Source organism: Haliotis rubra, unplaced genomic scaffold, assembly GCF_003918875.1.
Source record: "Haliotis rubra isolate DU_JTF1 unplaced genomic scaffold, ASM391887v1 Scf289, whole genome shotgun sequence".
NCBI classification, from domain to species: Eukaryota; Metazoa; Mollusca; class Gastropoda; order Lepetellida; family Haliotidae; genus Haliotis; species Haliotis rubra.
In genome coordinates this window covers 533,141-560,337 of record NW_025766956.1, presented here as the reverse complement: position 1 = coordinate 560,337, position 27,197 = coordinate 533,141, and the positions used below count along the sequence as shown (strand labels likewise).

Sequence of the window (27,197 nt, the reverse complement as noted above, 5' to 3'; positions counted from 1 at the left end):
AATGGCCTCTAGTAACAGTGTGGGGTGAAAGCCAATTGTGATGACGTCTACGACACTGGTGATACATACGAGCACGGGTTTGGTGCATAGACATAAAACATAACTGGGATTCGAACCCACAATCATATGCACAGGTTTCTCGAATTGCAAAGGGGCGCAACTCTGTACCGCGACTTATGACTCGACAGACGCCTGGGTCACCGGTGTCCCCTTGCGAGATTGAAGTGTTGGTTTCTGTTCCTTACTTACACTGTATTAAACATAACATGTATCATATTGAACAAGCAAAACGGAACGGAATATATTTCTTGGGATCAAATCACACAACAATCCTAAACCGCGCAAAAGATATTTTACACATCCATGTTGGATAGCAGTTTAAAGTAACACCAACAAGAAACGGTTATCATATGGCATTGGCGGATCCAGAAAGGGGGTGGGGTGGGGGTGGGGGGTGGGGTTTTGGTTCGAACTCCCCTTTTGAAAATGACTCAAGACCACACTGAAGATTTTTTTTCCTCAAAATTCCTGGATCCGCCCATGATATGGTATGTTACTTGCTACGGATATCTCAAACATAATGTTGCAGTATTTCCACGACGGTTTCATAACGTTTCTTTTGTTGGTGTTGTTGTTGTTGTGTTTTGTCAAATCCAAATTGTATTCGCATAGCGTATCTTGTCTATGTGTCACAGTATATCCACTACATTGCTGTGTGTTGTGGCTATGTGGTACACAGTATATCCTCTACATTGCCGTGTGTTGTGTCTATGTGGTACACAGTATATCCTCTACATTGCCGTGTGTTGTGTCTATGTGGTACACAGTATATCCTCTACATTGCCATGTGTTGTGTCTATGTGGTACACAGTATATCCTCTACATTGCCATGTTGTGTCTATATGGTGGTACACAGTATATATCCTCTACATTGCCATGTGTTGTCTATGTGGTACACAGTATATCCCGTCTACATTGCCATGTGTTCTACATTGCCATGTGTTGTGTCTATGTGGTACACAGTATATCCTCTACATTGCCATGTGTTGTGTCTATGTGGTACACAGTATATCCTCTACATTGCTGTGTGTTGTGTCTATGTGGTACACAGTATATCCTCTACATTGCCGTGTGTTGTGTCTATGTGGTACACAGTATATCCTCTACATTGCCATGTGTTGTGTCTATGTGGTACACAGTATATCCTCTACATTGCTGTGTGTTGTGTCTATGTGGTACACAGTATCCTACATTGTGTGTGTTGTGTCTATGTGGTACACAGTATATCCTCTACATTGTGTTTATGTGGTGTATATATCCTCTACAGTCTATGTGGTACACAGTATATCCTCTACATTGCCGTGTGTTGTGTCTCTGTGCTACACAGTATATCCTCTACATTGCCATGTGTTGTGTATATGTGGTACACAGTATATCCTCTACATGCCGTGTGTTGTGTCTGTGCTACACAGTATATCCTCTACATTGTCATGTGTTGTGTATATGTGGTACACAGTATATCCTCTACATGCCGTGTGTTGTGTTATGATGTGTCCATTTGCAATAATGATTAAAGTCTACAGTGGTTCACAGCTAATCCAAAGTGTATGTTGTGTTTAGTGGTGTATCTCGAGAGTCATCAACCACATCTGCTAGAAGGTTAATACAAAAGAATATCCCTTTATGCTACATAACTGTTTTATTACACACTAACAGCCGACAGTTTGCACATTGTATATCATCCTATTAATATCTTACTTTAACTACATAAATAATCACATAGGATAGCACATACAATAGAACTTGACTATATAAGCATCACAAGGTACCCATACCTGTTCTTGGGAAGTCAAGCCATTTTCCTGTTGCACAAACTTTGAGTGTAACTTCGGTAAATATATATCAGTTGTTTCTAGTTTTGAACTTTTGTTCAAAGATGTTGCTTTGAAGAAATGAGCCTATTTTAATTCTGACAACAATATGTTGTTATATTTCTCTTGCATAGCGACTAAGAGAAAACATTTAACAAGAAATTAAACTGATCAGACCTTCATGATGATAACAAACATAATTTCCACACATATATTGGCTGGAACATTTCAACACTGGAATACTTCCATAAAAGACATCACATCCCTGTAGTCACAATCTCCGCCCACACTCTCGACATTATTGTTAACACAGTTGATACTTTAAACACAATACTATAAAGTCCAAACAATTATAGCTGACTACAATTTCAGCTGGTATATGCTATAACAATCTCTCTTTATCTTTACGGGTCATGTGCACCTTCTTCAGCACTCTCCGCTTCCACACGCGTCTCTCATGATCAGGGTTCGGCAACTCATTGAATAAACAAGGCCCCTTCAAACATGGCCGCACAAAGTCCTCATCCCTGCGGAGGATACTGGGTCTAATGATGTCCACATCTCTCTTCAGGTCGTCTTGGATATTTGTTATAGATTCTGGCGAACTGTCAAAGTTGATGAGAATGTAGCTGAAACAAAACAAGACATTCCAACATAAATACGGTTGTGCAGATTAATGAATCAGGTTTATGTTGTATTGCACCAATGTTTAGATATTCCCAAAAGTAATGTCAGGGTTTCCAGACAACAGGGTTTGAGGAGCAGGAACACAACATGCAAAGGTGCTCTCCTAGTTACCGTGATCTGAGCCAACACATAATCGGGCTACCCCAAAACATTCATATGTCTATCATTAACAGCATGAAAAAGATTATTCCATATATACCACACTCTGGTGTGCCTGACACTGAATTCCAAAGTAAACCTTGATTCATTGGGTAGAAACTCTGGACCAACCTCACCCTGGTATCCCTTACAGCTTTTGAGTTAATTTCCTTACTTTTGTGACAGTCATGGCAAATGAAACTAAAAAAGTGGCATTTGGTCATATTTTGATAAACAGATAGCACACACAACAATATTTCTTCTGTGAGCATATCATAACTGTATTTCGTTGTCATGGTCATATATACTGAACATCATTGAAAACGCACCACTTATAAAAGTTCAGATTATTAAAAGCATGTGTAAGGAATTGATATTTTTTGAGTGGATAATAACAGATGGACGACTGACAAAACAACAACACAGAAAAGACGCTCATTCATTGAAATGTTCCACAGTCAGAAAGGATCAAACACATGTGGGGTCAAATCGAAAAGTCAATATCGCGTGTGAATGCCATTTGCATAGACACATGCAGTTCAACGTCTCCTCATTGAGTCAATAAGCGTCCGAATAGAGTTCTTGAGGATGGCATTCCACTTCTGCAGTAGTGCAGCCTCAAGTTCCAGGATGTTTTGCATCTGTTGTCGCCGCGAAAGACTTTGACCAATGTCGTCCCACAAGTGCTCCATGCGGGATACATGTGGCGATTGTGTTGGCCAATGAATAACCTGGATGTGTTGCTGGGCCAGATACTGCATGGAAAGTATTGTTGTGTGTGCCCGTGCGTTGTCCTGTTGAAAAGTATGGGCATCTTGGTGGTGATTGAAGACAGATACGATGTGATTCTGAAAAATCTGCTCACGGTAATAAAGGGCATTAACTCTCCCTTGACAGACATGAAGGCAGTCCTGTGATTGTAATTTATTCCACCCCAGACCATGACACTCCCACCACCCAAAGGTCTGTCTGAACCACACACTCATCAGCATAACGTTCACCACGTCTACGCCAAACACGTAATCGGCCATCAGCATTACGTAGATGAAGAAGTGACTCGTCAGTGACTACCACACCATGCCATTGTTGTAACCTTTACTGAAAATGCCTGCTAGCCCTTTGTATAAACTCATTACGGTGTCTGTCAGTCAGAATTGGTCCAACGTAAGGATGGAGCCCTGTAGCGTGTAGACAGCGTCGCATGGAGTCAGCGCTGATGACCCCCACGTCAACCTTGACCTAGTGCAGCAGTCCTGGCAGTCGGCAGAGTTCAATCACAGATATGGACAAGGTCAATATGGCGATTCTGATGGAGCGTCGTAACACGTTGTTGCCAAGGTCATTGAAGGTCACGGGTGCTGCCTGTCTACTGATGTCGTCTATGAAGCCTAACGATGGTGGAGTGGCCAAGTCCAAGTTGTCGAGCAATATCCCTGTTGCTGGTGCCAACCTGAATCATGCCTAGTGCACTTTCTCTTTCGTGAGGTGATAACCTCGGCATCTCTGTCCTCGTTTCACAATCCTTAGTGAAGCAATAAGAATCGGTTCTCATACACCTGCTTTTAATGTCACAGTCAGTATGATTTCAGAATGAAATTCGCGCTTCTTTCATGGCGTGGCTGCATGTTGATGCATTTTGGAATTAAGAGTCATACTGTGGACAGGAATTTGTTTCTAAAGCATTTTTTCAACTGGACATGCCCTTCGACTTCATGTTAGTTATATTCATTAATCATTGTCATGCTGAAATCCATCTTGATGAAAATATGGACAATCAATTTTAGACTGGTGCGCTTTCAATGATGTTCAGTATATTTGCTCCTTTATAAATCGGGAATCATAACAGATAACTTTTGGGGTCATTGAGTTATGTACTCGCTTGTGTTCATCTCAATTGGGTATCCTAATTTTCCTTTCAGTAACCAAATAGATTGTACTCACCTCACTCAAACTCATTTGGTTATTTGTCATTTTCCATTAATTTTAAAAATATAATAAAGTTTAAATGCTAGTGTTTGTTATTTATATTTGATCTGTAATGTGAGAAACGATAAAAAAGACTGCAAGTTGCCAAGTTCATGTCCTGATATAGAACCTCTCAATATACCTCAGTTATTTTATCTATCCACCAGTACGCAAGCTAAGAGTTGACATGTTTGTGTGTACGCATGTAAGATCACATTTCTTGAGTATTTACAAAACTTCAAGCATACTTGTACACAATAGACTTAATAGGAATTGAGTTTTCGCATAAATATTTGCGTAATTTACGCAGATACGCCGCTTATCTGTACCTCTGGGGAATTTAAAGGATTGTAGAGGATTACTATGTTACACTCTACTATACAAAACATATCATAAAATAATTAGTGACTAAACTGGTTATTGTGCTGTTTATTCATGGACAAATTAGAATTGTTAAAATGATTCTGGTTTAAAGTCTGATGTTTAGTTTAGGCAATGTCCGAATGGTCAGTGAAACTATGGTATTGATAAGCTTCGAGACTGAGAGACAGACACCCCTGCCTAAAGTGAGGGCAAGGGGTTTGTTAGCACTACGGGTGATAATGACATGGAAGCCAGCTAGATGGATAGTGGCACAGATAATTAAATCAGTAAGTCCCAAGCACAAGGCAGGTATGATCACTGGTCAAGGTTGACAGCTGGTCCTGATGTCCATGGCCTTTCCATCTTCCTTTGACATCAGTTGTTCGCTTCAATAAATCCCCTAATACATGCAAAATATAGCTGTCCATTACTTACTTTCCTTCTGTCTGTTTTTTCCCATGACATGCCATTTTGTAGGGTAAGGGTCTGAGACCAAGGTTTTCCATTGACCTTATTATTCCTCCTTTTCCGATCAGAGAGTCACATGTTCTGCGAATGACATGACTCAGTTCAGGCTGAAACATATTTGAAAAACGAAATTGTGGTAAAGGCTACGGCAAATTCGAATGTCCAGTATATTATTTATCAGGCTGAGCATCTGCCTCATCAGCTGATCAGATTACATCAGGTGCAGTAGGGTAGCCTAGTGGTTAAGGCGTTCGCTCGTCACGCTGAAGACCCTGGTTCGATTCCCCAGATGGGCACAATGTGTGAAGCTCATTTCTGGTGTTCCCCGCCGTGATATTGCTGGAATATTGCTAAAAGCGGCGTAAAACTAAAACTAAAACTCACTCACTCAGATTACATCACACATATCTAGAAATTAATTAAAAAATAAAGTATAATCGTAATGTATCTCGAAAATATTGATTGAGAATTGCTTGGGTTATTATTTTTCTTTCCGCTATTCAATCTTTATTTATATTAAGGTCTTTTATAAAGATTGATAAAGATTCCGCTATCAAACTATAATAAGGCTGAACACAACGAAATAGAGAAAGAACTTCATAAATGGGTCTTAAATTTATGCACGAAAACTGATGGTCTTTACAAACACGTCAGTCTTGCATTGAATGTCTACATGTTTCTGTTGTTTTTGCTTTTTTCATAGTTAAGAGAACAAGATCTTAACCCTTTTCAAAGCAGCCTTTATGATCAATGACATTTCATAGCTCGGCATGGTGGCTGATCTCTATCAAAGTTCCGACTGCTGCTGAGCACACTTTCTGCAACCGGAAGTTTAGGTTTTGTATCTTTCCCAGATTTACATCCACTTCCGGTGTCCTCTCGGTCAAAATGGCGTCTTTCAAGTTCATGCAGTTGGTAGGTTTGTGGATGATTTCAAGTTGTAACACGGCATGAAAAAGATATTTCTGCCCTGTCCATGCAAAAAGCAACCTCTTTAAAGATATATGATTGTGGATGTTTAGCTTTTGCTTCGGCTTACTTGTTTTATAAGGAACATGCTTACCGGTTGCTAAAGGCACCTGCACTGCAGTGGACTGCACCACATTTTCTGACTTGTATTCTATATGTTCGAACTTTCGGCAGGATTATCAAAGGTTGATAGTTTTTGACGTTTGTTTTCCGAAGATAGCAGCTGATCTGTTATCTCGAGACGCTTATTAATGGACGCTACACTTGTGATCCTGATTGCCTTACAACATGAACATGTATCATTATGATATTATGATACATGACTTCTGACTATCACCACAGTGTGCACTTTACTCTGTTGTATATATATTTTAAAATTATTGATGTAAGAATACATAACCCTGATATACAAAGGATGGCTGTTGACCTTATGGAAGGTTGAAGACTACAGTGAACAGTAAACAGAATGCAAACAGTAAATGGCTTATGACACTTGGAAGCATGAAAGTTTGATCACATGCTGGAACTACTTTGTTGTAGGTTTTTGCTTACCTAAATGCTTAACATGCTTAATCTGTTGCAAACGTTTGTGATTTCGTTTGGAATCTGTTCATTGCTGTGACTTATGTCTTTTCAGACCCGGTCCTTCAGTGTCTCAGCAGCAAGCCTATCCAAACTTGTCACAGTAAGTGTGATCACGATAATGTAGCCATTGTGCACTTACACATTAGCATAGATTCTCATTTTGCAATTTCTTTCTAGCTTAATGTAATGAGGTGTCAGAAAGTTTCACTTAATTTTTACAACTTGTTACACAAAGACCTTGATGAAGACATAATTAAGGGTGAAACTAGACAAACCCAAGTAGTGATAATATATCAAAAGGACAGCCTCAACCTCTCTGAAATTCTACACATGTTCATTGATACCTGTAACATTAGACAAACAGTGGGGCAAGACAGCTTGTTCAGTGACTAGATACACTAGATACACACAACACAGGGCGCGGTGGGCGAGCTGTCTAGTAATCCAGAGAGCTTGGAGGTGCCGGGATCAAGCCCACCTGTGACCAGGTGTAAAAAACCTCTTTCAGTGTTGTCACAACCCCTAGTGTACAGTACACAACCCTGTGCACTTAAAAGAACCCACAAATCCGTTGGTAGATGACCAGATGGTGGCCACATGAATACGTGCAAACACCTAGTTGCGGGTACAGCAACGTGCAGTGAACTTGGACAAAGTATTGTGACTATGTGTCCCAGTCCACCCAGCTGTGAATGGGTACCTCGTAAGGATGGGAAAGCCACATAAACTCGGTGCGCCTAGTAGGCAGCAAAAGTTGTATACTCTCCAGGGAGTTGAGATTGAAAATACAGTATGCCGTTGTGATTGACATCCAATGATCGAGGGAAAACAAAGCGCCTTTGAACAGTTGTACTGGATATCGGCGCTATACAAATGTTTGTATGTATGTATAAATGTTTAATACATATCTTAACTTCAGACAGATTTGACACTGACTGTTATGTCCTTGTGGTAGAACCAATGACAATGAATGCCTTCTAGTTACTGCATTGACAGTTTTAAACACTTAGTCCACAAGTAAATTTCCACACGCTTTTACAAGAACAGTGACAAAAATACAAACACTAGTATTGTACTAAAGATTTGTAGTAAACAATGACTTTTTTTCTGTAGCCCCCAATCCAGGTGTATGGAGTGGAAGGTAGATATGCCCATGCTCTGTACTCTGCAGCCACCAAGGACAAGAAACTGGATGCTGTAGAAAAGGAGCTTAATTCATTTAATGTAAGTATACCATGGGCTACAATATATCCTGAACCCCCACTGCTTGCTGGGCTGCTAGAGGCAGATAAACTGTATTAGGTGTTCAGGCGAGGTAACCCAGTGGTGTAGATCATTGCTGAAGTTTGCCATGTATGGACTTAATATTGTCAAGCACTTGGGATTTAGCTGGAATATTGTTGATTGTTGCATTACCATTGATACTATTTAGTGAACATTGATTCCTTCAGAGGATATACTTTAGTTTTATTGAAATTGACCAAAGATTTAAGGATTGAATTTCCCCAATTTTGTGTGTTTTCAGTTTTAAAATTGAATTTGTTCTTTTCTAACTTGAAAGCAAGAGGCTGGAAGATGGGCATTTTGAGAAATGTAATCTGACTAATCAGGGCTCGATTTAGTGCTTTGTTACTTGCACAGCATAGAATATGATTGAACTCTGGGGATGCAGTGTGCGAAATTTACGCTGGTCCTGTGGTCCCTGGTTAGTAACAAATCATCAGGACCACTAAATGATAAGTTTGCAGTGGTTCTGGTGGCCAGTGAATTTTGTATTGATAGTTAAGTAAATCTACCAATGTTATTTTGGACCAGTGAAGTTCAGACAGGACCACTAATTATTGTCCACTCACTGGTCCTGTAGTTGTCGTGGGAAATACAAATTTCTTTTACTGTTTTCAGCAATTACTGCAAAAAGACAAGAAGTTGGCTGACTTCATCGCCAACCCCTCACTAAAGAGGGTAGAGAAGAAAGGTAGCTATTGAAATCACTCTAGGCCCCCAAAAATATGTCTGTTTCCTGTAACCTAACCCACCCGACCCTAAATCTTTTTTAACCAAGTTAAAATCATGACTGGAGTGCATTTCAACTCATCATTTTCATCCAAATCGAGTGTGATATTTTCATGTTTTTTCAGTGTACGTAGGGCTAAAATGGATTGCATTGAATTGGCATAATGGGCTCTCACTGACAAAACCTGCAAATAAATAACATAATAATGATTTGATATAGAAATCTATCAATGTTTCATCACAGGACATTGTCACAACATGATATGGTAGCCTTGAAGACATTCTCAGGTGCCCACCTGGTGCTACTAAAAAAAAAAAGGAAAAGATAAAACCGACCCACCTACCCTATATTTAAAAAGCATGTAACAGGAAACGGACATATATTTCTTTTTGGCCCTACTAGAATTTAACAATGAGAGAATCAAAGGCACTGAAGTCTAGATTGTCGTCTGTACCTCATGCTTGTTATAAGAGACAACTGAAATTGGGCTGGGATTTTACTGATTGAATGTCATTGTACTCAGCCAACCTGCTCAGGCTTATATAACTGGTTTGCTGGTCAAAACTTACATGCCATGACATGGCATGGGTAGTGTTGACTAACATAAATCTTAGTTCATAATTTTCCTTCTAAAGAATTGCTGTTTGGGGGAAGCTAGAATTAAGGGTGATCTTTTTGAATTGGTGATGTTTATTGTTCCATTAAACCATGTAAACAGTTAAAACCATATCATGGCTTGTGCACTTATAATTTGTTTTGGTTTTCAGTTGTACTGGAGGGTGTCCTCAAGAAACAGAATGTCTCGCCTCTTACTTTGAATCTTTTCGGTTAGTCATGTTCACTTATATATTTGACTTCCACTTGACACATCCATGAGTGGCTTGCTTCACACATTACACATGTTAGTGAATTGCCTGAAATACTTTTCAGATCGCTAGCTCCATAATTCATTTGTTCTCTAAATATCATTCATATGTATTTGAATAAATTTACAAATAATAATTCTCATTTAGAATCTTTTATTTTTTGCCAACATAATTGTGTTTTTCTTTTCTACTATTCTACATGATATTGAATGCAGTTGGTCCTTAGTTTCAATGCTAGATATTCTGAATTTATTTCGAATCCCCACATGGGCACAATGTGTGAAGCCCATTTATGGTGTCCCCCGCGGTGATATTGCTGGAATATTGCTAAAAGCGGCGTAAAACCCAACTCACTCACTCACTCTGAATTTATTATCCACGTGTTCAACGTATGAGTAGTTGCATACTAATCTCGTACGTCAAACGAGTGTTGTATCGCCTTGACCTATGCCGTAACGACTTGACCTGAGATTCTAACGATTTGATTGGATAACCGATGACCTCTCAGTTAGGTCACGTTGTGATGGAACTACTTGTTCATTCATAACAAACACGTGAATTCATTCATTCTACAACTTAGATGCATTGTGGGAATGTAAACATTGCGAACGTTGTCGTGTCACTGTTTAATTGTGAGTCGAACTGAGACATTATATCCGTCGAAAACATAAACGCAATGTTACCACCAGTGATGTTAGCCGAGTGAAGCAGTTGCAAACCAAGAAACGGGGTGCTACAGAGTAGTTTACTGAAGGAGGCTGTACGAGAGGCGATGACAACTGACATGCATCGTGACGTCGGTTACCAAGGGGACAGACGAGAATGGCGTAGTGACGTCAATACAGTGTGACATCATGCAAAAGTGTATGTCAGAACAAAATTCTTCCGCAACCTCTTTATGAAACCGGTTTCGGTTTGAAACCACAACAATACCAAAACTACGCTATTTTGTCAATTTAATGCCATGTAAGACGTGGGTAATAAATAAAATACCACACTCGGTCTCATTACATACGAATTATACGAAACGGTGACCTTCCTATGGTTTCTGACATCGCTTTCGCTCGGTCTGATACCATAGCAAGGACACTGGTTTCGTATAATTCGTATGTAATGAGACCTCATGTAGTATTCTCTATATATGAATCTTGTGTTTCAGGTGCCCTGGCTGAGAATGGTCGTATCAACAAGGTTGGTGGAGTTATTTCTGCATTTGGCAAGATCATGAGTGCTCACAGAGGGAGGTTGTCTGCAAGGTCACAACAGCCAAGGTGAGGACCAGGGACTAGCCCACTGAATCAATCATGCTTAAATGTGGCATTACATACATGCTAGTGATCAAGAAACCATTTGAAATGTCTGTCATGCTGTTTTAAGCTCATCAAATTGCTTTTGTATCTTTGGGTTTTTATTTGGTTCTTTTTCTTCTGAAGTTAATACAGCGATTCCTTTTCATATTCCATTATTAAAATTTAATAGAGCTGAAATGTTCTTTATGTTATAATGCTGCAATTGTCCAAGTAAAGGCAAAATACATTTAGGAGAGAAAGAATTGGTACACTGCACACGTTATCATGTTTATATTAAATTTTCTCTGTTGTTTTTTATGAAACTCTAGCTAATTGTGAAATTTTCGGACTTTTCCAGGCACTAGATAATGCCAGTTTAAAGGAACTGAAAGATGCTCTTCAAGGGTTCCTGACCAAAGGGGAGACAATTCAGCTAGAGGTTGTGGTGAGTATTACTCAGAAATATACAATAGCTTGTTTGATGTACAGCAAAATGATCATTAAAAATTACTTCCTGACGGATGAGGGCACTTCTGTTATTTTATGCTCTTGTTTTTCATGTCTATATGTTTATTGGGTCCCAAAATGTTGACAGATATTTACCAAAGAAAACAGAATGAGTAGTTTTGTAAAGACAACTCAAAGGGTAACTGGTTACAGTTGAAGTTTGTCTATAATGGAAAAGGACATCAGATTTGCTGAAAGAAATGCAGATAGTTTGCAAAAGTTTACATCTGTCAGTAAACAAAGAGATCATAACCCCATAGAGACTCACATTAATATCAACCGCCTCCGTGGTGTAGTGGTTAGAGCGTCCGCCCAGAGAGAGCGGAAGGTCGCGGTTTGATCCCCGACCGCATCATACCAAAAGACGTTAAAAGTATGGTACTTGTTGGTCCCTGCCTGGCTCTCGGCATTAATGGGTACAACAAGGACTGGTCGGTTCGGAGTCAGTATAATGTGTCTGAGTGGGGTATTCATGCTTCATTGTGGCATGGTATCTCAGTGGGCTAGCACTATAAAACCAGCTTCAGTCTGGGCTAGTACAAGCAGCCGCACATACACATACACGCACATGCACATCGTCATATGAGCAAAATATTCTCAAGTACGACATTAAACCCAATTTCACCTCACCTCACCTCACCTCACCTCACATTGATGTCAATATGGATCAAGTTACTTTAGAAATGTACATGTATTGCTTCCTTGGTGTTGAATGACAAGGGCCTCTGAAAATCTCAATTCAGCCTTATTATATTCTCTGGTTTGTCACACAGAAACAATGCTCATGGTTTTCAGCTGAGTGATAAAGTGCAATTCCTTTAGATACACCATAACATAACTGAAATGCTGTTCAAAGTGGTCAGTTCCACTCATCCTGGCAGTCTGTAACATTGTTTGAAATTCTGTGTGGATCAGCACATTCATGGATGATAGAGGTGATGTGAACATGCTGTGTGTTGTAAGATCTTAGCTTTTAAAAACAGCTGTTTGTTTGAAAGGTCCATTACCTAAGAATGTCTATGGATCTGTGAGGAGTGATAATAGAGCAATTTACTGTTTCAGGTCGACCCCTCCATCATTGGTGGTATGGTAGTAAACATTGGAGACAAGTATGTTGATATGTCAATGGCAACCAAGATCAAGACATACACAAATCTAATCAAGGAGGCTGTATAAGCTCCCATGATTCTAGAGTGACTGTTCTGTTTGTGTATAGTTTGTATCAATATTGCTCTGGACAGGTAACATTAGCTTGGTACGGTACTGTAAAAAGTTCAACAAGAAATTAAACATTCATCACACAAAGTTGTCACGTCGTCTTTCAGATACTCAGTGCATTTTCATCCTTTGTACTCTCTGCAACCATTATGCTTCTGCAAAATCATAAATGACGGCCTCCATCGACTAGTGGGGTGATTAATCTTCCAGGATAACAGAAGTTCGGTGGTTGGATCCTTGGCTTTGTCATACCAAACAACATCAAAAGATTGTGCTTGTTTAGCTGCCTGGCCATCAGCATGTTGAAGATGAAGATGTTGAAGACATTTCGCCTTGGGGTCAGAATACTTGTCTGAGTTGGGTTTCTATGTTGACTGAGGCATTGTATCTCAGTGGTCTAGACACAAGCAGATGCCCATGCTTGTTCTAAGTGATAAACCTCACCTCAGGATCATAAAAGCTCAAGTGGTGGTTGCAGGAGGAATGCGTATTGATGTCTTTCAGTGATTAAAGGATTATGGAGTGTAAAAATAGTATTACTATTTGCATGAGTTCAAGTTATGGGTGCAAAATACACCTAGCTCATTATCAAATATATCTCAATATAAATATTATGCATATCACAAGGTACATGATAGTCATGGTTATCACATAAGTGAACTGAACTGTGAAGTCTTGAATGTGACATTTAACATCATATCATGCACATTATAGTAATGATTTTATGGATTGTAGGATATGCTATGTATGCTATGATGGAGCAGGGATGGAAATAACTTTAAAATTGCTAGTGTACTCTGGTACAGTGGCACATATAAAATCACTTGCCCTGATAATATTTCCACTATACCGGCCGCTGTTCTTGTTGATCTTTTAAATAAACAACATAATTAACATGGGAAAGTCAACTGGACACCGATACAACGTGATATACAAATTAGCTTGCCCGACAGAAAACAACACTGGACTCGGACGTCGGGCAATGGGTTATTTCCACCCGTGGAGTAGGACCACAGTGTAATGTGTGTGCTCAGACAGTTTCCACACCTTGGCCAGTATACACTGTAATACCAGAAACTAGGGTAACAACTGTTGTAAAAAAAAATCTGTCCGAAATGTTTCATTGGGATTGGTTTTGTTTTGTTGTATTCAAGACTCTATAAATACATTGCTGGTATATCTTAATGTATAAGAATGCAAGTAATAGCCATCATATAAAACACATATGAGAAAATCTTTGAATTTGATTCAATGATATAATGAAACGATTTTATTCATGTTAAGTTTGAATGGAAAAAAAACATGTCCAAATTGCACTGAAGATAACAGTTGTGGAAGCAATTCAAATTGCTTGTCTTCTTCTAAACTGTAGGACTTCCAACTGGTGGAAAGGAGATTTGTTTTTGTGGAGAGTCATCTCTTGCTTGGAGTATCCGGGCAAGGTAACCACATGAACGTATCTAATTGGTTGCCATCTTTACACATTACATCCTGCATGTTCTCCATGATATTGACTTTCATGAAAACCATTAACAGTTTAGCTTTCACCTCCTCACCGCTGATTATGTTCCTGCAGTTGTCTTGCAGCAATGTGCAACTGTTTTGTCTGTGTACATTACTGTTATTGACAACCCATAGTTAAAACTTGAGCACAACTTTGCCAACTCGAACCTCGTCCAGTGTCTTGAGACTTTCCATTACATCATCCATGGTCACAAGTCGGGCAATCTTACACCTGAAAGTAACATGTTTCATGAACTGTTATAGGAGGGTTCCATAATATTTTACATCTTATGCATTAAAAGTGAATGATTTCTGGTTAATAGCTTTAAAAACAATCCATGTTCTTTGTATTAAACACCCTGCTCCAATAAGAGCTACCTGACAAACTTTTAAGCCAACTGGAAAATATTCTTCCATTCGTTCCTACTTGGGACCACAATTTTATATCTATAAATTATTTAAAAACATGTTTGGTCAACTGGAAATCCGGTCACTAACACTTAATTGTACCCCTTTATCAATTCTCAATGTGCCCAAGACCATAACATTATCACTTTGGACCATTGAATTTAGTTTAATCAGAAGTTTGTGCAACCACTCCGCATACAACACAGAAGTGAACCCACTCTGTCATCTACTCTATTTGATAATACAAATAAGTCACTGGATTGTGTGCTTGGTTCTATTGAATCATACTTGCTTAAAGACAGTTAGTTGGGTTTAATGCAACTTTGAATATTTGAGTCGAATTCATAGCTTCGCATCTCAGTGTGGGAGGTAATCCAAAAGATGATGCATTAAACATTGATCTCTTTGATGAAACCCCAAGCACAGTCATGGCACAAAAAAGCAAAAATCAGCAGCAGCAAGAATTTGGAAATCTGATCCATAATCATAGGATTCTTACAAGCCTAAGGGAAGTAACTCTGCAAAGTCAACTGAAAGTGCTCACTGAGCATGCAGGCTATCCTTTCAGACCACAGCAGCATTTAAACCAGGTCACTTTATATACAATTATGGCTGTAATTTAGTACTTACTTGATTGTTCCCTTGTCTAGTTTATCTACAACATCCAATAATATATCTGTTATCATTAAGGAGAATACATAATATTTTATGTCAGCTTCGTGAATTACAGCTACAAACTACAACATTCTCACCCACTCGAACAGTAGTGGTTGGTTGGATGGATGATTGTTGTTTAACACCGCACTCAGCAATATTCCAACTATATGGCGGCGGTCTGTAAATAATCTAGTTTGGATCAGACAATCCAGTGATCAACAGCATGAGCATCATTCTACACAATTTGGCTGTGATGACATGTCAACCAAATCAGCGAGCCTGACCACCCGATCCCGTCAGTCGCCTCTTACGACAAGTATGGGTTGCTGAAGACCAATTCTAACGCAGATCTTCACAGGTACATGAACATGGTGAAATTATTAGTGACCTGTTACATATTAGTAAAAGCAACTAAATATACTGTATGTGATCATAAGATTACACAGCTGTGAGAAGGATGTGACCTCTTTGAAACCTTATCAAAGTACCATCAATGCATGCCAGTGCCTGACTGCTCCCTGGGTTAATCTGTTCAAAGGACAAACATCGGGTCAAGGGTGTGCGTTGTGAGGTCCCCATCCAAATAAATACATGCCTGTTCTCTCCCTAGGTGAGTCTGCAGCAATGTTAACTTAAGCATTAAAGCCTCTTCCTTCTTTTTGTTCCTGTTCTATACGAGTTACCTCTACAAAGCTTTAACTATAACATATATTGAGATAGTTTTCCTTCCCAATTTGAGTATTTGTATTTGAAATTTCCTGCACCCCCTGTATTTGATATTTTCTCTCACGTCAAACAATTCAAAACAGAATTTTTAGCATCGGAGGTGCTAACTAAATGAAAACTAAAATGAAAACAACATAAAATGACATGAACAAATTTAGGATTATTATTTTTGGAGAGAAAGGATACGCTGATATCTGCCCTGTTGCACACTGGCCATTGTCCAGGCAGGGGGAAACAGGAAGCTGACGCTAGCGCCACGGAGGAGCAGCTGTTGACAGTCTGGGGGATCCAGCTGCAGAGAGAAGACACAATCAACATAGGTCAGACTATAAGTGCTGTGTGCAATATTCCTGTTAGATGACAAAAATATGGACCACACAATCCAGTGATCAATATTGTGATTAACCACCCCACTGTTTTCATACAGTGACAACCATCAGCAAACCAAGACTCAGCCTCACTACCCAATTGACTTGTTTGTCTCCTAAGATGAAGTGTGTGACATTCCTCTGCAGATGGAGAATGTGGGCGGATCCTGGAGACATGAAAACTGCTGGTGATACAGAATGGAGGACTGACCTGAAGATCTGGTTGTGTGGTGATCCACTTCCCAGCAAATCCCAGACAAGAAATGATGTCATACTTGTGAGGAACTGGAAATTTGTAGTTTTCTCCAACTAAAGCTTTGTCCTCCTCTGTCGTAAACAAGCAGACTGAAACAAGTGGTAGATAGATAGATTATCTTTATTTCCTCCAAAAATATGAAGATTGTTTCATGTTACAACAAAGTGTCAAGTTGAATATACAATGACTCAGTAGACAGTTAATTGTGCAGATATTTTAGAATGACAGACTGACATAACTCAGCCACTAATAACATAACTTCCCCCCATTCTGTCATATTTAAGTTACCAAGTGTTGTACAAGATCCACCAAGTAAATCAGCAATTATTACATCGTCATCATTTTCCCAAAAGTCAACAAAATCAGATATTGATATAATATCACAAATCCTTTCAAACATTTCATTTCAAATCATTAAGATGTGTACAGGACATAATAACATGTTTAACAATATCAGAAGCTACTATTCCACATATACACTCTCTGGATTCAATCTTTTTACAGCCAATGTGAATAATATGAGAGAGTTTGTAAAATTTAGGCTTTTAATCAAGGCTAGTTCCCACAGTCTACTTGGATTAAAAGGCTCTCGGATAAGGCAATATCTTGAGAGATCCTCTCACTGCTATCTGATGACACAACAGACTCTCGTAAGCATCACAGATTCTGGATTTAACAATATCATTCCATTTTGCTTTAGTACATATAACCCTGTTGTGATGTATGTATTAACAGCGCAAACAAGCCATACTTGTTTACTTGAGCTTAACCATGTACAGGATAGGTGACGGGATTTACCAATGGTAGTCATACATCTGGATTCAAATAGACGATGAAGAAATAATTGTTTAACAACATAGGCATCATTTAGACGGGCAGATTCTACCAAACATAAGCAAACAAGATTTTTCTATATACCCTTGAATTGGCAGTAGGCCCAGGGTATCTAGAACCACAGGAGAAGCAGTGCGTTTAGGCAGACCTTGTACCTTTCTACAGAAATACCTTTGTGTTAACTCCAACACGTCCAATTCTTTTGACGTTAAGCTGCTCCAAACAGTACAACCATATAAAGCACATGGTAAAATGACATTGTTCCATATACGACAAGCACAAATAGGATTGAGTGAACCATAGCACAAGCCAAGGTCATGATACATATTAACCAGTTTACGTGCTTTTTCACATGATGACATTGTTCTATCATACGATTTATTACATGAAGACAACTGAACTCCAGCGTACGTAACAGATTGCATGAACTCACCCCTTCATCCACAAAACAGTGCACTCCCAATCTCATGTCCACCTTGCTGTGTACAGACCCCCAACCCCGCCATGATCCACGATACATTCCACTCACCACCCCCGCCTACACCTACTTGTGTATGGACTCACCCCCCTCATCCACTTATACATTCCACTCACCACCCCCGCCTCCCCACCTACTTGTGTATAGACTCACCCCCATCATCCACGATACAGTCCACTCACCACCCCTGCCTCCACCTACTTGTGTATAGACTCACCCCCATCATCCACGATACAGTCCACTCACCACCCCCGCCTCCACCTACTTGTGTATAGACTCACCCCCCATCATCCACTTATACACTCCACTCACCCACCCCCTGTCTACTTGTGTATAGACTCACCCCTCATCATCCACTTATACAGTCCACTCACCACCCCTCACCTCCACCTACTTGTGTATAGACTCACCCCCATCATCCACCCAGTCCACTCACCACCCCTGCCTCCACCTACTTGTGTATGGACTCACCCCCATCATCCACTCTATACAGTCCACTCACCACCCCCGCCTCCACCTACTTGTGTATAGACTCTAACCCCATCATCCACGATACAGTCCACTCACCACCCCCTCGCCTCCACCTACTTGTGTATAGACTCACCCCCATCATCCACGATACATTCCACTCACCACCCCCGCCTCCACCTACTTGTGTATGGACTCACCCCCATCATCCACGATACAGTCCACTCACCACCCCCCACCTCCACCTACTTGTGTGTAGGACTCACCCCCCATCATCCACTTATACAGTCCACTCACCACCCCTGCCTCCACCTACTTGTGTATGGACTCACCCCCATCATCCACTGATACAGTCCACTCACCACCCCCCTGCCTCCACCTACTTGTGTATAGACTCACACCCCCCATCATCCAAGATACATTCCACTCACCACCCCGCCTCCACCTACTTGTGTATAGACTCACCCCCATCATCCACTATACAGTCCACTCCAACGCCTCCTGTCTCCTCCTTCACACTGCTTACCAAGATGTTGTTTCGTTTGTTGAGCTCAATCACCTGGGCTGAGTAGAGACATGTATATCATAATTACAGTTACAAATTACATAGCAAACATAATAATAATCACTAACATGTATGTGAGAAAGAAACTTTATGTCTGCTGTTATGGTAGTCATGACTACAATTTTGAGTTTTTTCAATTTAACATATATTAACAGATTTAACACATGAAAATCAGAAGCTCATGCACAGAACCAGATGTGGACACACACCAACATACAGATACAGACATGTACTGACAGAGGGATGGAGACATGTAGAGGCAGACAGACACAAGGATCCATACACTCACTCACCTATTGACATGTACACACCTATTGGGGGCTGGATTCCCTCCAGGTGCTGCCTCTCTGCCTGAGTATTGTATGTTGCAAGCACCTGTTCACATACAGAATGATAGATTTGTGGGTCCAGATATATCATGTATTGTTTTGGCTCCATTGATGACTTACATGCAAACATTTTTAGTACTGTAGGTCCTCACCAGGCCTCAAGACCTTCTCTAACATAGTATTGTTCAGTGAAAACTGGTGAATTTTTCTGATCTTTTACAGTGATAATTACATGGATGTATGTAGGCTGTTCAGGGGCCAATATTTGGCCACATGTGCATCAAATGGCAGTTATAATTTCCCAAAAGGGACATAAGGTTTCACATATATGTTTCTATAGTTATTACCCAGTACGTGATATGTATTCCACTGAACAGGACAATTAATGATGGTCTTCTAGTATTCAACACAATTCTATAATTCCTCTGAATATAACTAAAAAACACCTTATTTATATCAATTTTAACATGTTGACAGTGAAGAGCACACAGGTTAAAATTCTAATTACTTACTGTAATGACAACATAGTGTGTTGTGCTAATCGAACTCGGCCTTTTGTGTCATTAGGGAACAACCGAACCTCTAGCCTACACCACCATACACAATTAGCTGGGAGTAGGTATGGCTTTTGGCAATGTTCCAGCAATATACCATGGGGGACACCAGATATGGGCTAAAGAGATTGCACAAATCCTGAATCTCTGGAATCTCATGCAAGACAAGCAAACGCTTTAACCACAAGTGCCTAATTATCTACAAAGGTTAACAAATCACTTTCGCCTTCTCCCAAAATTATCTCTTTTCTTAACAATATCAGGTTTGTTTATATGAATACCAATTACATCAATTATTCACTAATGCACTCTCACCTTTGCTCCCCAGCGTTGTCCAAGCTGAACCAATACATTGCCAGCAGCAGTAGCACCCCCTATAACCAGTAGTGTATCACCTGCACACACTTTAGCATGGTAGTGCAGCGCAGTGTATGCACTGACACAGTCACCAACAGCTGCAGCTGCATCTTCAAAGGCGAGCTGAGATGGCTTCTTTACCACATCGTACTCACTGATGCAACAGAACTCCCCACATCCTGAGTACAGGCTGTCCAATGGCAGAATACCTTTGCAGAGAAAAACAGTGATTCTTCAGTACTCTGACATCTATATGCCTGCACATATACTCCCTCAACATAGCAAATTAAAATTTGTCATTATGTTTCACTTACCTGGATCTACGGACAGGAAATGTGGAATAGAATTATGATTGAAACATAAAATTAAATGTTTAATCTGTCAACTGATTACGGCAATAAATGAACATCAAACAATGGGGACAAAAAGTAATCCTCTGATATGTCACTCAGCTGTAAGAAATTGAATAGTATACTATAAATCGTATAGTATATAAATTAACATTAACACTTATCCTATCTCATCTTATGCACTTTATCTTGTTCTTTCAACTGTGGTGTGAAATATTCTGGAAGTTTCCAGCCTCACTAAAGAGCTTATTCGAACACGCCCCTGCTCCAATTACTGATATAGGGCAATCACTGGAAGCACCTGCAGGACATGTGACATCTTGTCTTGGAGCTGGAACACCCCTGTCATCTGGGTAGCAGGGTTGGTCAAGCAGGATTCCATCGTGCAAGATAGGATTAGTATTATAAATATACAGTTACAGGGGTGGAAATAACCCATTGCCCGACGTCCGAGTCCAGTGTTTTTTCTGTCCGTGCAAGCAAATTTGTATATCACACTGCACCGGTGTCCAGTTGACTTTCCAATGTTAATTATGTTGTTTATTTTAAAAAATCAACAAGAAAATGTCCAGTATAGTGGAAAAATTATCAGGGCAAGAGATTTTACATGTGCCACTGTTCCGGAGTACATTAGCAATTTTAAACTTATTTCCACCCCTGAGTTAAGAGTAAAATTTTCAAATTTATAAACTTATCCTATTTCACAGTATCCCGCGGTTGGATGGTGGTCCACATCTATAGGGAGATGACAACTGTGAAGCTCACTTGTGATGGGTTGCTTCAGAAAACCCAATACTCTACACAAACCCATTGTTTCATTAGTCAAAGGACAATAGACTGAATTAAGAAACAGGAAGTTCTTTTTGTCCTCAGTCCCAGATGGTAAGTTCTTTGATACTGTTCCTCACATCCACATCATACAGGTGAACTTCTCAGTAAATCTGACCCTCATTTATCCCTCCTAGACTTAGCCATTGATAGTCAAGGAACTCGGGAATGAATACGTCAAAAGGACAAGCAGAGATTTTGGCATGATTGGTGGCAAGAGTAGAGGATAATGAGTGTGGATCACCTCGGTGTTGTGGTATAATTGTAAAGCCTATGACCAGTGAGTGAGTGAGTGAGTGAGTTTTACGCCACACTCACCAGTATTAAAGCTATATGGCAGCGGTCTGTAAATAATCGAGTCTGGACCAGACAGTCCAGTGATCAACAGCATGTGCATCGACCTGCACAATTGGGAACTGATGACGTGTGTCAACCAAGCCAGCGAGCCTGACCACCTGATCCCATAAGACTAGCATGGGTTACTGAAGATTAATTCTAACCCGGATCTTCATGGGTAGTAACATTGGAGGATTGGAACAGGTGACAAAGGTTCTCACTGAAATAACAGTCTGAAGGAGCATAAAAAAATCTTCCTCCACAGGGAAATGTGATCTATATGAACATCATGCATTCTCAGTGGATTGTTCAGATTTCTTCCCAGTTGAAGGACCAAATTCTTCTCAATTGTGTTCATAGTCTTTATCCTTTGTTCTTCCAGAACTTGCCATACGTTATATGCATGCTCTGCATGAGCTGCCAATAATTGTCCTTTATCATTAATTGGAGCCGGGGATTGTTCAGACGAGCTGTTTCAGAGAGGCTGAAAACTTTGTTCCAGTTTGTTTCCACTCCACAGTTGAAAGAACAAGTGAAAGTGCATAACATCCGACAGGATAAATTCTAAAATAGAATAATTTCTTCCATTTTGATTTTTTTTGGCAATGTTTTCCCAGTTACAATATTTCAATGTGTCACCAAACGAACAACATGTCAACGTTGCACAACCAAACCTGTGTTGAGCCAAATATCGGAAAAACCCTCTCAAAACTGTGCAACCCCTTCCTCATGTGTGACTGATTCTCCAATTGTATGACTCCCTTTCCCATTTGTGTGACCCTTTTCCCTATCTGAACCCCTTCCATCTGTTCCATCTGTGTGACCCCTTCCCCATCTGACCCCTTCCCATCTGTCCTTCACCATCTGACCCCCTCCCATCTGTAAGACCCCTTCACCATCTGGCCCCCTCCCATCTGTAAGACCCCTTCACCATCTGACCCCCTCCCATCTGTAAGACCCCTTCACCATCTGACCCCCTCCCATCTGTGTGGCCCCTTCCCCTATCTTTAGTTCCCCTTGCTGTATCCTGGCCAGGTCATGTGTTTAGTACTCACCAACAATGGCATCACCTGGCTTGTAGCTTGTGACCCCCTCACCTATCTCTGTAACTATCCCTGCTATATCCTGGCCTACTGGATATGATTCTCGTATCTCCTTCTTGAAAATCTCACTCAAGTTCTATAGAAATGTAACAAAAGTAACACATAAGCATGGCCTCAGACACATTGAAGAAAGCATGAATAAATAATAGGGCATAACGATTATTTTAGCATCATTTCAGCCACTGAATGCATGGTGTTCAATATATCTTCTATTTCAGTTCTTATTTCGTCATCCTCTTCATCTAACTTGCAAATTTGTAGAAGCAAATGAGAAAAGGTCTTTTTAGATGTACTATATGAACCTCCATAATGTTTTTCTTTAGTTTTATTTTTTTTAGTATCCATAATAATTCTGAGTGATAAACTATCACTGAAGATAAAACAGCTGGTTATCCCAAACTATGACAAGTGAGTGGCATGTGATTGAAAGGTTACATCACCGTGATGACAACACCTGCCCTACCTTATGATTTATGAGTGACAAGCCACAGGCTTTCACCTGAACTAACAGTTCATTCTTGCATGGACTAGGACGGGGTTCCTGGAAAAAACAAATATTTTTAAATACACCTATTAGTCGTAAATGTTTATCATTAACCTCACATATATGAAATCATTCACAACATCAAAAGAATTAATTATTACAGCTATGTCGTTCTTTACAAGAGAAAACATGAAAGCTATCAAGTTACATAAATGTTATAACAGTTACCTAAATGATACATTTATTTTCAGAAGTAATCATACTCACATTGTCTTCAAGAATAAACTTTTGCACATTAGCATCCTGGGAAGATGATCTCTTGATGCACCTCATGATTGCCTCCTTACAGATAAATGAAAATTAGGAAAATTAATCTCACTGATTATTTACAACTTCATATTGATAACATCAGGTGGTAAATGACAAAACCCATTTAGCAAATAAGCTCAACCTGCATCAAACTGAAATACAATGTACTAAGCTATTTGAGAAGAAGTAACTTTGTTGTGGATTGAATATGCACACTCTAACCCACTCTAGTGTCTTCAACTTCAACCTGACAGAACTTTGAGCTTCCCCAGGATTTCAAGGTTTCAATGTACATGAGGTTTTATACCATAGCTACCTGCAGGTGTGTAACAAAGTCATTAACATTCGAACAACTGACTGGTACTGTTTTCATTGAGCCATCTTAATAACACAGTTACCAATTGAAAAATCCCTTTGTATTAAGCATAATCATGGTGTAAGAAAGGGGCACAAAGCAGCATCTGATTAAACATCTTGACATCCTTCTACATTTTCATACTTTAATCCAGGTAATTATTTAACATAATTCAACATAAGTAATTATTGAACAAGTTTTGCTTATAGATCAAGGAGTTGCTTTGTTAACAAATCCTGCATCCCATAAAAGTTATACCTAATTTAATACATTTAGCATTTTTTTTTATATTAGTGTCGAATTTTCTCCATATTTAAGTACACAAGCATTGCTCTGTTCATGATCAAGACTTGCGTTCTCATTTTGCAGTTCTCCCGAAATAAATATCAAAGTTTTGACTGCTAGGAAAAATACAATTGCTACAAACTGTACCTTCCCACACATTCATTGAAAACAACTTGTTATTTACATGAAATCAAAGTAATGAGGATCAAAACATGACAGTGTTGATTGTTCTCCACGACATACACCGCTTCCGGCTTTCAGGGAACGCCCACACTACCCAGAGTGCACTGCGCCAATTGATGCAGACAGGGGATGTCAGCTCAAGAAATTACTTGATTATTTAAAGACATTTGGCGAAAATCTAAGCGACCCTCCGTGGATTTGGATTCCTATTTACTCACAGACACTCTTGCTAACTGCATTTAGACATCTGATATTCATTGGCGTGTAAAGGAATCCGAAAACGACACTTGTGACACCGGAAATATGGCTACCGCCTCTCACCACTGGAACTTGGCCAACATCGATCGTATGGATGCTCTAATATAATCAAACAACAAACAGGGTAGGTCTTCTAATTAAACACTTTCACTTTTTCTTGATTGAATGTTTGCATCACATTTCTTTGAAAGTCTATGGCAAACCAGACTAGGTCACAAGCCGTGTTTACTTTTGATCTGTAAATCGTCTCCTAATTTCGATACACTCTAACTGATACGATAATACTAACGGTGACAGTGGCTCACTTGCTGCTATGTTAAGAGTAATACCATAAACAATGTATGGCTTGATGATCTTTCTCTGTTGCTTAGTTGTGCATATACTTTTTTCAAACATTTTAAACCCATATGCCTCCAGCATCTTTCACTGATTACAGTGATTTGCTTGGGGGCAAGTGACATTAAGGACTGACGTTAGTTTGGCACGATTAATTTATTTTTGAAGGAATGTCTTCAGTAAATTTTCAAAAAAAATTCCATTCCCCAATCACAAAATATCCCAGAAAATGAACTTACATCAATCCCTGATTCATGATATGACTCTTTTGTGGTGTTTTATCATCAGTTTAGTATGAAAGGTAACATCACCTCTGCAAAATGCTTCTGATTTTATCTTGCAAGACAAGTTCCTGAAGGTTAGTTGAAAATGGCATCTAATCGTTATAATGATATTTATGCATATATGCTTTTAGATGTTTGCTTCAGAACTAAACAACCAATTGCTCTAATATAATACAGCTGAGGTCGTAACCTACTTTGTAACAAACCTATTAATCAAATATCAAATTATAAATTTCTCAAGTACCACAACACAATGTGTCCACAGGCTGCATGGATTACATCATATGACATGTTGATTTTTCCTGTATTCTCACACACGACTCATCAAAAGCATCAGTTTCAGTTTCATAGGAGAATAATTTGATGGAAGGTTATTAAACTATGTTAACTTGTTCCTCCAAATCAGAGTCAGCAAGTTAATTTGGAATGTAATTTCTAATGTAAACATGTTTTAAAATAATTAATGGCTTCCAATTTTTTGTGTTTGCATGTTAACCTGTGTTAATATCATTTATTGCTTGTCTGTAAAGTAAAGTTCTCTTGAAAATAATAGCTGTTGTCACTTAGGACAATGTTCAGTTTTTGCCAAACGTTGACATTTTTGTTTGTTGTTTGAATGTTTAACAATGTATAAGGTGCAGAGGTGCTGTTTTAGCGATAAGTATAACTCAAGCAGAATCATTTCAGAAGTCATTTCATCTCATCATAATAGGCATGTAGCATGTAGGCATAACATGAATGGTCATCTTTTTGAGCCAATTCAATACATCTTTTTAGAAATTATATTGATACAAACTTAATGATACAAACTTTCAGCCAGGGTTATGTTGGGAAACTTTGTATAGTCTATAAATAGATGCATTTCAAGATGTGGGTTTAAATGGTATAAATAATGTAAAACTGTTGACCTGAACACCACACTTATTAACATGATTAAACGACTGAAAATGTTGTTGCATCTAGCTTTATCAGCTTCTAATGTTACATCTGCTCAGAACATGGGTGTGACCACAAAGTACTTGGTAGTTGTAATGTAGCATGAACCAGATTGCTTATCATATGGTTATGGTTGCATAATTTGTTGGGTTGTTATTATTATTTGTTAATTCTATGTCTAGTATTATTTAAGGACATACAGTGTGTTATCAAGTTTTTCTTTCATTTCCTGGTTGTATGTATGAAGGTTTAAGTGTCTATTCATCATGAATAATACAAGTTTATGGACAGTTCTTTGACAACAACATGAACATAACAAAAGCAGCAATAGGTATTTTGAAAGTGAGTGATTAAATACACTGAGGAAATTTGAAACAATGTGCTTTGTGAGGATCAACTATTCCATGACCTGGTGCCTGTGCTATGTTATCGGGTTAACCTGATTAATGGTACTAATTAGTGACCTGTGTCAGAGACACTCTATACATGTTATATTCACTAACCATGCTCACTGCCAGGTTGAGTTTATCATGAAAACCAAGTTTACGAACAAGAAAGGGGTGTTTAGGTGACTTGAGCATGTTGAATCAAAGTTTCTGGGACTGCCCCCTGTCCCAAGTCTAGTTTGCCCCTGAATACATTGTACTATCTTCATCAGCATTGATCATGTTACTAATGACACAGATCAGAAGGAAATAGAGACTGCT

At 39.3% G+C, this 27,197-nt stretch overlaps 4 protein-coding genes across 5 annotated transcripts in view; 2 read left to right on the top strand and 2 right to left on the bottom strand.

The window, feature by feature from the left end:
* The first annotated feature begins 209 nt into the window (after nucleotides 1-209).
* LOC124281731 (ATP synthase subunit O, mitochondrial-like) lies at nucleotides 210-13,027 on the top strand. Its single transcript, XM_046717702.1, is given in 10 exon segments — nucleotides 210-226; nucleotides 6,347-6,407; nucleotides 7,099-7,146; nucleotides 8,160-8,270; nucleotides 8,949-9,021; nucleotides 9,828-9,887; nucleotides 11,086-11,166; nucleotides 11,169-11,197; nucleotides 11,574-11,660; nucleotides 12,785-13,027. Coding segments are annotated over 9 exon segments (630 nt in total). The 5' UTR covers nucleotides 210-226; nucleotides 6,347-6,380; the 3' UTR covers nucleotides 12,899-13,027.
* On the bottom strand, nucleotides 1,681-6,336 carry LOC124281732 (28S ribosomal protein S6, mitochondrial-like). Its single transcript, XM_046717703.1, has 3 exons — nucleotides 6,217-6,336; nucleotides 5,460-5,599; nucleotides 1,681-2,500 (listed from the first exon to the last, which is right to left on the bottom strand). The coding sequence occupies exons 1-3, from the start codon at nucleotides 6,262-6,264 to the stop codon at nucleotides 2,254-2,256; spliced, it is 435 nt and encodes a 144-aa protein (XP_046573659.1). The 5' UTR covers nucleotides 6,265-6,336; the 3' UTR covers nucleotides 1,681-2,253.
* Nucleotides 13,028-14,182: 1,155 nt separating the features above from the next.
* Nucleotides 14,183-24,775, bottom strand: LOC124281730 (quinone oxidoreductase-like protein 1). 2 transcript variants are annotated; one of them, XM_046717701.1, is made up of 11 exons: nucleotides 24,678-24,775; nucleotides 23,812-23,886; nucleotides 23,524-23,601; nucleotides 23,013-23,136; nucleotides 20,402-20,652; nucleotides 19,515-19,578; nucleotides 19,104-19,202; nucleotides 16,814-16,947; nucleotides 16,421-16,526; nucleotides 15,482-15,527; nucleotides 14,183-14,675 (listed from the first exon to the last, which is right to left on the bottom strand). In XM_046717701.1, exons 2-11 carry the CDS (start codon nucleotides 23,875-23,877, stop codon nucleotides 14,579-14,581), a joined length of 1,065 nt encoding a protein of 354 aa, XP_046573657.1. In that variant the 5' UTR covers nucleotides 23,878-23,886; nucleotides 24,678-24,775; the 3' UTR covers nucleotides 14,183-14,578. The 2 variants fall into 2 exon arrangements, with proteins under 2 accessions (XP_046573657.1, XP_046573656.1); XM_046717700.1 differs by having other exon boundaries at nucleotides 24,641-24,755.
* Nucleotides 24,776-24,780: 5 nt separating this feature from the next.
* Nucleotides 24,781-27,197, top strand: part of LOC124281756 (intersectin-1-like) — an 80,957-nt gene continuing 78,540 nt past the window's right edge. Inside the window, exon 1 of the mRNA XM_046717729.1 lies at nucleotides 24,781-25,058. The gene's annotated coding sequence lies outside the window, so the exon portion shown is untranslated. The remainder of the gene's footprint in view (nucleotides 25,059-27,197) is intronic.

What these genes read in the sequence shown, in the direction of transcription:
- LOC124281732 (XM_046717703.1), bottom strand. Translation starts at nt 6,264, where the DNA reads ATGCCGAGCTATGAAATGTCATTGATCATAAAGGCTGCTTTGAAAAGG. An exon ending in TAAAGGCTGCTTTGAAAAGG is followed by an intron (nt 5,600 to 6,216) that starts GTTAAGATCTTG and finishes AATATGTTTCAG; the next exon opens with CCTGAACTGAGTCATGTCAT. An exon ending in AAAAAACAGACAGAAGGAAA is followed by an intron (nt 2,501 to 5,459) that starts GTAAGTAATGGA and finishes GTTTTGTTTCAG; the next exon opens with CTACATTCTCATCAACTTTG.
- LOC124281730 (XM_046717700.1), bottom strand. An exon ending in AGTTTATTCTTGAAGACAAT is followed by an intron (nt 23,602 to 23,811) that starts GTGAGTATGATT and finishes TGTTTTTTCCAG; the next exon opens with GAACCCCGTCCTAGTCCATG. An exon ending in GCCAGGTGATGCCATTGTTG is followed by an intron (nt 20,653 to 23,012) that starts GTGAGTACTAAA and finishes TTCTCTGCAAAG; the next exon opens with GTATTCTGCCATTGGACAGC.